Below are 13,216 nucleotides of genomic sequence, written 5' to 3' on the forward strand. Positions count from 1 at the left end.
AGTATTTTTATTTAAGGCTAAAGTACACTTTCAGTCTTCTAATTTTATATAATGTCTCAATTTGATCATTTAATTTTGTAAGGTATCTTTGTAGTCCTTTAACACCAATATAGTTAGTTTTAAATGATTATTTTTTATGTCAATCATATTTATTTAAAAAAATTAAACTTAATATATCAAGAAAATATTTTTCAATATTTAAAAATTTAAAATAAAAAATTATTAAAATAACACTAACAATATTAAAGTTAAGAGATTAGAAAAATAGTATTTTATAAAGTTAATGAATTAAATATATACTTTAGCTTTTATTTAATATATTTTTCCTTGCTTCTCATTGATCGACTGGGACCCTTCGGCAACACTGAAGACTGAAGGGTTTGGAGAGAAGTGGATGTGTTCAAGATCAAGTCCTACTGTAGCGTCCCACCAAGACGTTATATGATCTAGCCATTACCCAACATTTTTCAACAAATTTTGGTCCCAATATTAGGAGCAACTTCCACCCTCAGGCGAGGCCATTTTGGGTCCCCTTTTTTCTCTCATCCCTCGTCGGTCGGGGCAAAAATGAAGGCAAATATAGAGGGCTAGGATAAAATGCATTAACACAGTTTTATTCCTCGCTATATATGTTAAATATTACGGTCACGCTATTTATGAGGGATGATAATTGATGAATCATACAGCTCATTTCATGGACACAGTACCCCACAAGGTCGTGGAGTGGAGAAAAAGCATACTCTCCGGACATTTATTAGTTTCATTTTAAAAGAGTAAAGTAGTTTATTTTATAAGTTATTGAATTGATAATAATATTTTATTTTAAATAAAATATTTAAACTATTTTTAAAAATATGAGAGAGAAAAATAAAAAAATAATATTATATAGTTTATTTATTTTTTAAGGTTTATGTTTGTAATTTTATAAAATTTTATTTTTTTATTTTTTGTATTGATATTGATGAAGTTAATAAAAATAATTTATAAATAGAATCGGGAGTACAACTTTCAAACTTTGCAACGACGTCAGCGTCACTACTAATTATTTTTGCTTTGCTCGTTCCATGAAAGTTTAGGACAAAATTGATACTGTTCAGAATGAAACGAGACGCTGCAGCGTAGGAAAACGAATATTCCGTACTTGCCGTTGGTTGATGTGTATCACCAAAGACGCAGCAGCGTATGGTAACAATTTATTCCTACATTATCCATTACGTATTTTCATCTTGTACAACGGTCATCAAGAAGACCAGTGTATAGACAGTAGCAACCGTACTTGCTCTTGTTGCGACTGCAAAACTGCAAGGGAAATCCGTGAAGGAATTGAAGTTGAGCAATATTGATATGGCATCAGGAATGTGGCAGTTGAAACTTGAAATGAAAGCGTCTTCTCTCTTCTCCTACATGCACTATTCCTATTACTGTAGTATTTGCGTCCAGATTATGAAGTGTGCGTGAAACGATAAAGAGCTAAAACGGTGGGCGTTATAAAAACAGGGAAGGTACAATACAAGGGTGTGTTCAAATTTTTTTTAAAGAAAAACACAGTTTGTCTCCTTTTCCCAATGACATTAATAAAGCAAGGCAGTTTTTTTTTTTTTTTGGGGGGGGGGGTATGTATCTTGTAAATCTTGAGGCGGGCTTGGGAGAAAATGATGGATGGCACAATAATAACGAGAGAGAAAGGAAGAGATGGGGTCACTTCCACTCATTTGTCTGCTAGTGTGTGGTGCGAATGTCGGAAGCATGGAAGCAAAGCAAAGGCCAAGAATGGCGGCAACCCCCATCCCTCTATCATCGTAAATCCCCACTTCAACCTCCCCTCACGCTTTCTCCATTCCTTCCTCCAACCCCCACCAATGCATGAGAGAGACAGAGAGATTACCTATAAGTATTGTTAGTACTGTTAAAACAGGATTAATTTGCTCGCCTCGAAAGTTGGGTCTTGCAAGTGGTTTCCTATTCGGGAAAAGTGAGGTGATTTGATTAGACTGGGCTGTGCGGGTGAATCTGGCGTTTAAAACAAGGAAGAGTGTTTGTTGAAGCATTCCCCAGTGAGAGAAGAGAAGATGATGAAGATGGTGCCTCATAATCACCACCACCGTCCATTATCGCCCTTTGATAACGATTCCTGTGCTGGGGGTGGTGATGGCGATGGCCCCACAACTTCTTCTGCGTCTGTGTCTATGTACATGACTCATCATCATCATAATATAAACCATGTTGTTAGTGGAGGTTATGCTTCTCCTGCCGTTTCTGCAGCAGCTGTTCATAGTGGGGGTTTGCTGTAAGAACGTTGCAGCCTTTTGACATTTCCACTCGCCCTCCCTTCAAATCCCCAGGTTTGTGTTTATTTCGTCCTGGTCAAACCTCTGGGCTGCCTTATTTATTTGTGGTTTCTTGCTCATCTATGCATGAAAGGCTGCATCTTTATTAGAAAAATAGCGGTACAACAAGGAAACGAAAAGAAAAAGGATGACAGTCAGAAGAGAGAGAAGAGAGGGTGAGGGCGCTGCTGTTGTGTCTGAGTATCTGAAAATGCTTGTGTGTTTTGGTTGTGATTGTACATAGGAACGATGGCGGCTTCGTTAGGGTTCCCTTTCACAAATGCACAATGGAAGGAGCTTGAAAGGCAAGCCATGATTTACAAGTACATGATGGCCTCTGTTCCTGTTCCTCCCAATCTCCTTATCCCCAACGCTCTCACATCTGCTTCTTGTTCTCCCTGTATGTCCCTCTCTCTCTCTCTCTCTCTCACTGTTTGTGTGTCTTGTTAGCTTCTACATGTATGCTCCCCTGTCTCTCTTTCATCATGTCTCCTGGGTATTCCTATTGATAACCCAAGTGCCTTTTTCCACTGTCTTCGTTGTATGCAGTATCTCAAAGTTTATATCTTTGCCCATTTTGTCTTTTTCTGGGATGGAAATGATGTCGGTTCAGTTTGTCTAATCAGTAATCTCTCCCCTCTCCCCATCTCTCATGAAGTTTCATTTCTATGAGCAGTTGATGGAGGTTTCAATCTGAGGTTGTCAAGTAGCAGCACTGATCCAGAGCCAGGGAGGTGCAGGAGAACAGATGGGAAGAAATGGAGATGTTCTAGAGATGTGGCTCCTAACCACAAGTACTGCGAGCGTCATATGCACAGAGGTCGTCCCCGTTCAAGAAAGCCTGTGGAAGTTCAAACCGACAGCAGCGCCACCGACAACAACGAGCAAACCAAAAGGGCTCGCCAAGATTTCCATCATCCTTATCCTACACCTTCAGTTTCTGTGGCTGTTTCAAATCCCGTCATCACAAATGCTGGATCTTCTTCTCAGTTTCTTCAGTCTGGTACCAGTCAGCCACTACGCGAATCTTCCCTTTCTCTTGACAAGTATGGTGTTAAAGCCTCTAATTTTGGATCTTTCGCTTCTGTGCCATCTGAGAGCCAACCCAGGTGGGTGACTTGAAGTTTTCACCTAGGATGCTGTCACTTTTTCTTGATAGGTTGATTGGTTTTTCCTTGTTCTCCTGGGCCTGGGGTTTTGCCATGAGGCACCTCTGTTTGGTTGGTCAGAAACTATAAGGAAAAGAAATTTATAGAGGTTGCTTTTTTCCCGTAAAGAACCTGAAGGGTACCCATTGATCTTTAATCCTTTAATATTTATGTTTCAAAATGAGTCAAATGTGTGTATCCTTGGACAAAAAAATGTTTTTAACTGTCTTATTTCTTGTTCCGAGCGGAAGACGCAGAGAAAAAGCTGCATTTGATGTTGTTCTGTTGCAATAGACTTGACTTCCCTGTTTCTTATCCTGTTACTTCAACATGTGCAATGAAGGGGTTTGGACTGGATGCTAAAGGGAGACCCCATTTCCATTGCTGCTTCTGAGCCAGAATGGCAGCCTCTGATGCAAGCTAAAGCTGATTTCATCAAACAGAGTTCCTGCAGCGGCAGCAGCAGCAACAACAACGCCGCCACCCTTTCGAGTTCAAGTTACGAAGACGCTCTTTATCTGAGTTCCTTTGCATCTTTCAACTCAGGGCTGGACCAACAAAACAGACATTGCTCTCTGTTCCTCAATCCGCTCCTTCCCATGGAGAATCCCGAGCCCCGAAAACCCAGGGGATTCATTGACGCTTGGTCTAATGCTGAAACAGCGGAAAACAATAATGCCAACGCCAGCAAAAGTCCTGTTTCGTCAAATGCTAAATTATCCCTTTCCTCGCTCGATCTATCAATGGCAGGTGGTTCTGCTGTGGATGAAGAAATGCGTTCTATTCACATGGGTTTAGGCCTAATGGAGCCAGGTGGAAACACAGAAAATGGCAACAAAACCCATCTTGCTAGTTGGCTCACTCCTGCCGCCGCACATTGGGGGGTTCAACACCTGGTGGTCCCCTAGCTGAGGTTCTAAGGCCAAGCGCGGGGGCTCCGGCCAACGAGGCGGCCTCCAATCCAGAGTCTCCGGTCATGACAAATGCCGAATCAGGCAGTCCTTTGGCAACAATGGTGTCATCTCCATCTGGGGTTTTGCAGAGAACGCTGGGATCCATATCTGATTGTAGTAGCAATAGTAGCCCCACAGTGGCATCTTCAAGGGCCAATTCTGAGTTTGCGTTGCTCTTGTTCAATAAAGCAAATTAGTATCTTTGAGTTGAGGTGCTTGATTTGGGATGTGGTATCAAGTATTATGTAATCTTGATTTGGTTGGATATTTAGGTAGCTTAAGGATTTTCTGGGTGTTTTGTATACTCAAAAATCTGGGCGACTTGTGCTTATGTTACTGTGAAGAAGACTGTGTTCTGTTTTTCAGGTCGGGATGATATCTGTTATGGGGACTGTTCTGTGGAATTATTTTTGTTCGTGGCCATGTCTGGTCCGACGGATCTGACATTGACCAGGTCAACTCCTTTCATCCTCAAGTTTCAAGGGAAAATATCTCCGAATATTTTTCATTCCTTTTTTTTTTTTTTGGCTTTTTGGGTTCTACTAGTACCAGTTAGTTAATCCAAGTTCCAAGCCAAGCAACTATGATTATGCGATCTCATCTTTCAATGTGGACGTGTCAATTCTTAACGCCATCCGGTAAGACGTGTCGACATTGAGAGACTTGAAATCTGGAAGCCCAAAAAATTCTGTCCGTCGCCTTTTTCCTTTATTTTATCACTAGTATAAAATTGAGGGAAGCACGGATCTGGAGAGGTGGACGCAAAGATGAGGCGTGCCAATGAGTTGGTGCTTTTGGTACTGCCAATGGCCACAGGAGAAAAAGTTGAACATGTTACCATTTTTTTTTTTTACTTGGCTGTTTCATGCTGCATGTCCCCCTGAGGCATGAGCTTCCTCGACAGCTTCAAATCGGGTGATCATGTCTGCGCCTATGAAGAATTAGATGTCCTGTTCTCGCAGAATCAGGCGGTCCCATTCCTAAAAATTTTTGAAATTATTAATATCTTTGTTTTTTTTGTTTCCTTTTCATGTGCACCCGGTATCCAACATTCTTCGGATCTAGATTAACCCAAATCAAGTCAGAACGCACTCCAAACTAGTTTTATCGTGTTATGCCGTGCATATTTGCACGCGCGCCACACTCGATTCCGGAGTATGGGTAATTTATTTGTGAGGCTGAGAACAAAACTAGTTTAAAAGAGTACTCTATAATGAGTGGGAGGAGGATGATAATTATTGGGACTTGTGATGTAATACCAGTCTAAAAGTTCGAGGAAATTGTAGTAAACCAAAGTCTTTGATTTTAATTATTTCTTGCGAGCAGATGATGAAATCAATAATTTTGACCTAGTCATGACTGTTATCGCTTTTTTTCCTCCCCTAGAAAACATTACTCGAAAACCGTGGACTAAAGAGCCCGTTAAAGCACGAATTTGGTAATGCAACATGCTAAAGTTGGAACGAATACCATCTTCTGCAAAAGGCTGTAAAAGAGGAATATGAATGCTAACACAAAAATACCCCACCTCAATTAATAAGATAAGAAATTTTTTTTAAAAAAAACCACCTCACCTAAAAAGCTTCTATTGACCATCCTCTTTTTCAGTCGCTAAATGCATCTACATGCAGAAGAACAGAGCATCCTCCTTTGTATCACCACATTAATTCATGCCACCCTTCATCCTAATTGCTTTAAGTGTTGGACGATGTGATGCCATTTCAGGCAGGCTAATGCTGGTTAATTAAGTAAGAACATTTTTCTCTCTTGTTAGATTGAGATCACTCATCTGTAGCTGTCTGCCAAGGTTCTACAATTTGAGCTAAACAATGTTGGACACAAAATACTATCTTAATCAAATATTTGACCAAAGATGTCGAGTGTTATAGTTATGCTACTTTTGCAGGCTTGAAGTCCTCTGCCTGGGTGCACTCATTGACCGAAGCCGAGCCCTCGCAGATGCTGTGGCAGCCATATAGTTAGGCGCTGAAGTGGGCCCTGAAACATCATGCATTGAATATATGGATTTGGTGGCGCAACGAGGACTAGCTGAATGCACCTGAAGATGCTGCTTCATCTTTCTCTGTGATGGTGTGACTAGTTGAGACTGGAAAGAGGCATCACAGTGGGCTTTATGCAATGGTGAAGACAAAGGAAGGTATGGGTTCTGAGCGGAGAATCGAGCTGAGGCTTACAATAACCACAAGATGATGATGATCTCGTGGTGGTATCGGTGGGTACTGTGTTGAAGTAGGGTCTAAAGGTGTCTATTTCAACTATTTTGATAGGGTCTCTTCGATCACACGAAGCTCTCCCTGTAGTCTCTCTGTTCAAGCTTCTTCTTCTTCTTCCTATCCATTGATCAGACCATCTAGAGATTTCCTCAGCCTCTCCCTCACTGGCGCTGATGGGGTCCCCGCAAGTTCTCCATATCTTGTTACATATAAAGCAAAACGTTGCTTCGTGCTGTGGCACTGACGAAAATTTTTAAAACTAGGAAATTGAAAACAAAGGTTTATGAAACTATCTAACCTGCTGAGAGAAAGCATGAGCCAGAACCTCTTCCCGTTTTGAGGCAACTTCTGTCGTTTTCTTTAGAGCTGCTCGAATCCTGTCAACTTTTTGGGTTCATCATCTCTAGACTGCAGAAGTCAAACAGAAAACATATCATTCATATGTAGAGGGCCAGGCATCCTTTAGAAACACAATATTGAAAGATGAAACTAACATACGGTGATATTAGAGGAATCACTTAGTCTGGAATCAGTGCTTCCGTGATTAGAAATCCTCTTTGCTCTCTGTTCACACAGCCGTGATTGAACTCGAACAAGGGCTTGCATGCACTGAAGATTGAATTTTGCTCTTTTGCGGACATTATGACCTCTCACTAATGCCTGCAGCTTCACTAACCCCTTAAGTGCCCTTAGTGCTCTTCTCGCCTTTCATGTTCAAATTAAACCACACAACAATGAGCTTCATTCTCAAAGATACATAGCAATCAGTGAACAAATCAACTTCGCTATTTACCAGATAACCTCTGAAGGCCGCTTGAATAGTCGTGGCAGCATGATGGCGTCTGACAAAGATGGACGGCTTTGCAAGCCGAACAGCCTCCACGGCTGCCTGAGCAGATGCTACGGCTGCCTGAGCAGCTGCCGTAGTTGCCATGGCTACTGCAATGGCGTGTCTTTGCGGATCATCATCAGCTGCCTCAGAAACATTACTACTTGTTGCTGTAATATCAGCGATGGTGGTTGTAGTTCTCTCCTCAAAAACCTGAGAGACTTCTGGTTCTTGACTAAAAGGCTTCCTAAAAATCCATCGTCGCTTTCCCCTCTTCTGCAATATTACACAGAGACGTAAACGAAATCATCCTATTTGGTTCTTAGTCAGTTATTACACTGTATGCAGGAAGTATAGAAAGGGAAGAACAGAAGGGTCTTTGAGATTGTACCTTTTCCTCCTCCTCCTGCTGTTCGTGTTCTTCTCTTCTCCTGCTACTGCTTCTCTTATCGTTTTCTTTCGTTGGAGACCTGAAAGCCCTTTTCACTGCAGTCAGCCAAGAGCTTGCTCCTGCCTTCCCCATGAAAAATAAAACAGCTTCTGCACCAAAATCTATGTCTGCATATAAATAAGGCAGATCCAATTCTTTTCTTTGTAGCTCCTCTGGGTCTGAGTGGTTGGTATGTTTAAATGCAACATGCATGGAAAGATCAGAATGATGAGGGTAAAAAACAAATCATATTAGTCATTGCTTTTGATAACTGAAATCATGTCAGTCTGCCGCATGTGGGTTATAGGCCAGTCCTTGCATTTGGGAACAGCGGCGCCATGCATTATTATGTATGCACATAAACTATGATTTATTACTTTGCAGTAAATAATGCTCAGGACTTTGGTGTTTTCTGTGGCGTGTTTGATGCTGCTTACTGCCAGTGTTTCGAGACAAGCTTCAAAGAGAAAGCACTCTCGATAATGCAAAAAGCTGAAATGCTCACAGAAGGAAAGAGAGGGAGGTGTTTATTCTATTCTGCTTCCAAGGCATCTTTGGTTTGTCATTATTTAAGTATAGTCATCTCATTAGAGATCCAAGTAACCTGAAATGCTCTCTTTCTCTGTGAGCCACTCATAAAATCATTCTAGAGTATTCAAGACATATGCATATAAAACGTTTACGTTCATTACGCATAATATGTAAAAATATATTTATAAATAAATGAAAGTGCGTAAGTTTTCGAAAATATAATACCGAAGATCGCCGACGGCGAACGAAGAACTTAATGTTGTGGAAGTGATCCAAGTGGAAGAGTTTGAGGTTACATGATAATTGCATGAGATCCCCACAAGCTTTTCAATTACAACAAAGAAACTGACAGTCAATGTGTCCTCTTCCAAATAGGAAACTTCATTTTTGATTCGTAATAATTGGAAGATACGGCAAAGTTGTGGACCAGTCAAACTTCATTGGATTCTAATCTCAGGTCAGGTGTTCTGCAGTTTATTGTTTTTTTCCCCCTTTCTCTGCTTGTCTCACTTGCTCGGATCCGAATCTGAGTCGTGCTCAGCTGATCACTCTGCATTTATATGAGCTTTGCACTCATATGTGGCCGCCAAGTAGCAGTAGGCAAGCTTTTACACTTATTTGCTATTACTAGCGAATTCATGAAAAGTGATAGAGCTCCGAGTGAAATATCAACGTACGTACAAACGAAACACAAAAGCCAATGCGTTGTACAAGAAAAACTACAGCAATGATTGAACACAGAGCCATATGTGTTTTAATTTTTAACTTTTACATGTGTTTGTAAAATTCATATAGCCAGCAGAGTCTGCCTGATTCCTTGTAATTGTTTTGAGGCCTGTCTCATGGTCAAGCGATTTGTGGCCACTTCAGCTGCACAAGACAAGCCAGTTCTAATCACTGCAGCTGCACACTCCTCTGATTTGCTCTGGCGCAACGTGAGACCACTATTAAAGTTGTCACTAGTGCCTTCACTAGGATAGCCAGTGCTTGAGCTTTGTGTTGGCCATTCAAAATCGTTAAAAGGCTTTGGATCAACTGCATTCACTAATTGATTCTCATCCATTGCCGATGCAAATTTTTCAAGGCTTAATCCTTCCTTGAACATCTCATCAGTTGGCTTTTTTGCTATGAACATCTCGAGAAGTAAAATCCCAAAGCTGTACACATCTCCCAAGGTTGAAGCTTTGCCACCTAGGCCATATTCTGAAACAAAATTACAAGGACGTTAGAAAATTTGTACGGGTATTAGGTTATTGTTTTTCGACAAATAATAAGGATGGTAGTTTCCTCTACGTGCCTGGGGGAATGTAGCCGATGGTACCCTTCAGTCCTAGGGTGACGGACTCTAATAAATCCTGGGAAAGAAGCCTTGCCAGGCCAAAATCTCCTACATGGCCCACCATATTTTCATCTAACAAGACATTACCAGGTTTTAGATCGCAATGGACTACTGGTGGGTTACAGTCATGGTGTAAGTAGTCCATTGCGTTAGCAATGTCTATAGCAATATTCAATCTCTGCAAGAAGCTCAAGGAGGACCCTGATTCTTCGTCCACTGGATACAGCCATGTGTCCAAATTACCGTTGGTCATGAATTGCATAACCAAGGCTTTGAAGTCATCACCTTTATAATCAATACTAGAGCAAGAAGTGACGAGCTTCACGAGGTTCCTGTGCCTAACGTTCTTCAAGGCTTCACACTCTGCACTGAAACTTTGAGAAGCCTTGCTTTGTTTCAAGTCGAGCACTTTCACGGCGAGAGTAGTTTCACATTGGTCGATGCTGAACACACCCTTGTAGACAAAGCCAAATCCACCATTTCCTATCAAGTTTTCGGATGCGAAATTTTTTGTGGCAGCTCGAATATCAGAGAACGATATATTTTGAGGAGCTCCCTTGAGAGGAGAAATCGACAAACTTGTTTTATCATTCTTCTTTTCCTTCTTTCGGAACCATTTCACCCACACTAAGCAGATGGAAATGCAAAAAATAGAAGCAACTGTTACTGCAAGTATGAGAGGGAGTAAGAATCTGTGCCTTTTACCTTTGACACATGCAATGATTCTTAATCTTTCCGCAACTTCTTTGTTAGGACTGCAAAGGTTGCTGTTTTCTAGGAGAGTAACCTGGGTAAGGTTGGTAAAAACACCTTCCACGGGAACTTCCCCTTCCAAATGGTTGAAAGACAAATTCAACTTCACCATATACCGAAGCTTTTCCAAAGTTGAAGGGATGGGACCTGAGAGGTTGTTTGAAGATAAATCCAACATTTCCAATGACGTTAGATTCCCCAAAGTACTTGGTACTGGACCACTAAATTTGTTTCTTGCCAATTGAAGCATCCGCAAGCTTGTGCAGCCATCTATTTCTTCGGGAATATATCCGGTCATTAGATTATTAGACATGTCCAAGAACTGAAGTTGCTCCATGGAGCTCACTTTAGAAGGGAGGAACCCATGCAGGGTATTCCCAGCTAAGGACAATGTGGTTAAACTAGAAAGCCTAAAAATACCCTCTGGTATGGTCCCATGAAGGTTATTCATTTGAAGGTTCAAATAGTTCAACCTTTCGCATTGTCCAATGCTGGAGGGAATTCTGCCAAACAACTTGTTATTATGCAATGCAAGCATTGATAGTTGAGTGAAATTCCCAAACATGTCTGGGATTTCTCCTGAAAACTTGTTTTTGTATGCAAGAAGTTGCACCAGTTTATTCAATGCTCCTATGTCTCTTGGTATCTCCCCAGTGAAATGATTATTTTCAAAAGATAGGGACACGAGGTTTTGAAATTTTCCTATACCTTGAGGGATACTTCCACTGAAAAAGTTATTAGATACACAAAATTGTTCTAGAGTGGTTGAAAGATTTGCTATAGATCTTGGAAGCTCCCCTGCTAACTGATTAGAGTCGATCATCAGAATTTTCAACTTTGGGCTATGTATAAGGGAATCAAAGAAATCAGAATTATTTGATGTTCTGGAAGAGAGATGGTTGTTGCTGAGAATTAGCCAGGTGAGATTTCTCATGTTGCTGAACAGGGGAAGGTATCCATGGAATTGATTGTGAGAAAGATCGAGGTCTTGGATATGTGAAGCATTGGATATGGAATCAGGAATCACACCACCAAACATATTGTCAGCCAAATAGAGACTTCGGAGATTAGGGAGAGAATCGCCAATATCTTGTGGTAATTTTCCTGAAAAGTGATTTTGTGTTACAGATAAAAAGGTTAACGAAGAGATGTTGAAGATAGTAATGGGAAAGTCCCCAGAGAAATAGTTCTGAGAGAGTTGAAGATGAGAAAGATTACGAAGATTTCCTAAATCACTGGGAATCTCCCCAGAAAGATGGTTTCTTGCCAAGGAAAGGTTTTTGAGAGAAGAAAAGTTTCCAAATTCAGGAGGGATTTGACCAGTGAAATTATTCGAAGAGAAGTCCAGAACTTGAAGCTGGTTTAGAAGGGATAATTGCCAAGGAAGGGTACCAATGAGATTGTTGGCAGCTAAATTGATGGTATTAAGAAGAGAGAGATTCGAGAGCTCCAAAGGAAGACGGCCCTGGAATGCATTACTGGAAAGATCAAGTGATTGTAAATGAGTAAGATTGGAGAGGGAAGAGGGTAGATTACCAGAAAGGCCTAATCCTGGTAGACTGAGAGATTGAACTCTGTTAGTGTTTCTGGTGCAGGAGAGTCCATACCAAGAGCAGATGGAGGAATTAGAATTCCAGCCAGAGAGAGAATTCTTTGGATCAGTGACTTGGGATTTGAATGAAAGGAGGGCATCTTTGTCATCACAGAGGATGCCTTGAAAGTGAAGTTGGAGAAACAGCAGGACGAAAGCGAGAAGCCTATATAATGTCATGAGTACAACAAGAAGCTAAGTTGCAGATTCTGCATGGCCCATCAATGGCGGCGAGAATGCAGATATTTATACATGAAACAAGAATCTATTTTGTCAGGGAAATTGTACAAGTTGGGAATATGTAATAATCAATGGTACAGTAAAAGTTGGAAACTTGGAATAGAAAATGCAAGTCTGCGACTTGGTGGCTGCATCAGCGACGATGCAGACTATTACGCCAGTCAAGACTCACGAGATATACGGTTAGGTCTCTACGTATATATACATTATACAGTAGTTATGCTGTGGAAAAAGCTGTATTTGTTTTCATAGCTTAGATGAGACGTTTGACCTGATACATAACACGCACAAGTGTTTGACTTTAGTATTTGTTCAATGACAATTAATAAGGGGCAGAAAGTGTACGTTTCCTGCGAAGAAAAAGCAAACAAGCGCAAGCATCTTTTTCTGGAAAGTTCTGCCCTCTGACAAAAAATTTACCCTTATCTTCAACAAGGTGATTATATATTTTTAAATTTATTTTTATTAAATATCTTCTAATAAGTATAAAATCGTTATTAATGATAATATTTTTAAAAATAAAAAATAATAATTATATTTTAAAAGATTAAAAATATTTTATATTCATTAAATTTAATTCTTCAAAAAAATATTTTATATTTTTTAACAGAAAAAAATATATTTATACTCTTCCATCACATTTATAAAAGAAAAAGAGTGTATTTTATTATTTTTTAGATTAAATATTCTTTTATTTTTATTAGGCATAGACGTGAAAACTTATTAAATTTTAAAATAAAATTAATAAATTTAAAATTATTCTTGAAATGAAAGATACTAAAAGTTATTTATAAATAGAATCAGGATCAGTTTGTAATAAATTAATAATATCAATGAAAAG

General features: G+C 40.1%; 2 protein-coding genes and 1 pseudogene across 2 annotated transcripts; 1 reads left to right on the forward strand and 2 right to left on the reverse strand.

Annotated features, from left to right (window-relative positions):
* Positions 1 to 1,647: 1,647 nt before the first annotated feature.
* Positions 1,648 to 4,793, forward strand: LOC129301377 (growth-regulating factor 5-like; annotated as a pseudogene).
* A 2,265-nt stretch (positions 4,794 to 7,058) lies between these two features.
* On the reverse strand, positions 7,059 to 8,453 carry LOC129301376 (protein IQ-DOMAIN 17-like; the record flags this gene model as incomplete). Its single annotated transcript, XM_054939938.1, has 4 exons — positions 7,883 to 8,453; positions 7,456 to 7,767; positions 7,161 to 7,367; positions 7,059 to 7,070 (listed from the first exon to the last, which is right to left on the reverse strand). Coding segments are annotated over exons 1-4 (783 nt in total), but the record flags the coding sequence as incomplete, so codon positions are not given.
* Positions 8,454 to 8,644: 191 nt separating this feature from the next.
* On the reverse strand, positions 8,645 to 12,335 carry LOC129301378 (putative receptor-like protein kinase At3g47110). The gene is made up of 2 exons (XM_054939939.1): positions 9,750 to 12,335; positions 8,645 to 9,655 (listed from the first exon to the last, which is right to left on the reverse strand). Exons 1-2 carry the CDS (start codon positions 12,313 to 12,315, stop codon positions 9,240 to 9,242), a joined length of 2,982 nt encoding a protein of 993 aa, XP_054795914.1. The 5' UTR covers positions 12,316 to 12,335; the 3' UTR covers positions 8,645 to 9,239.
* Positions 12,336 to 13,216: the final 881 nt, after the last annotated feature.

The sequence above is a fragment of the Prosopis cineraria genome, unplaced genomic scaffold, assembly GCF_029017545.1.
Source record: "Prosopis cineraria cultivar Desert tree isolate PC_DT_omini unplaced genomic scaffold, ASM2901754v1 PC2079, whole genome shotgun sequence".
NCBI lineage: Eukaryota > Viridiplantae > Streptophyta > Magnoliopsida > Fabales > Fabaceae > Prosopis > Prosopis cineraria.

What these genes read in the sequence shown, in the direction of transcription:
- LOC129301378 (XM_054939939.1), bottom strand. Translation starts at nt 12,315, where the DNA reads ATGACATTATATAGGCTTCTCGCTTTCGTCCTGCTGTTTCTCCAACTT. An exon ending in CATCGGCTACATTCCCCCAG is followed by an intron (nt 9,656 to 9,749) that starts GCACGTAGAGGA and finishes ATTTTGTTTCAG; the next exon opens with AATATGGCCTAGGTGGCAAA.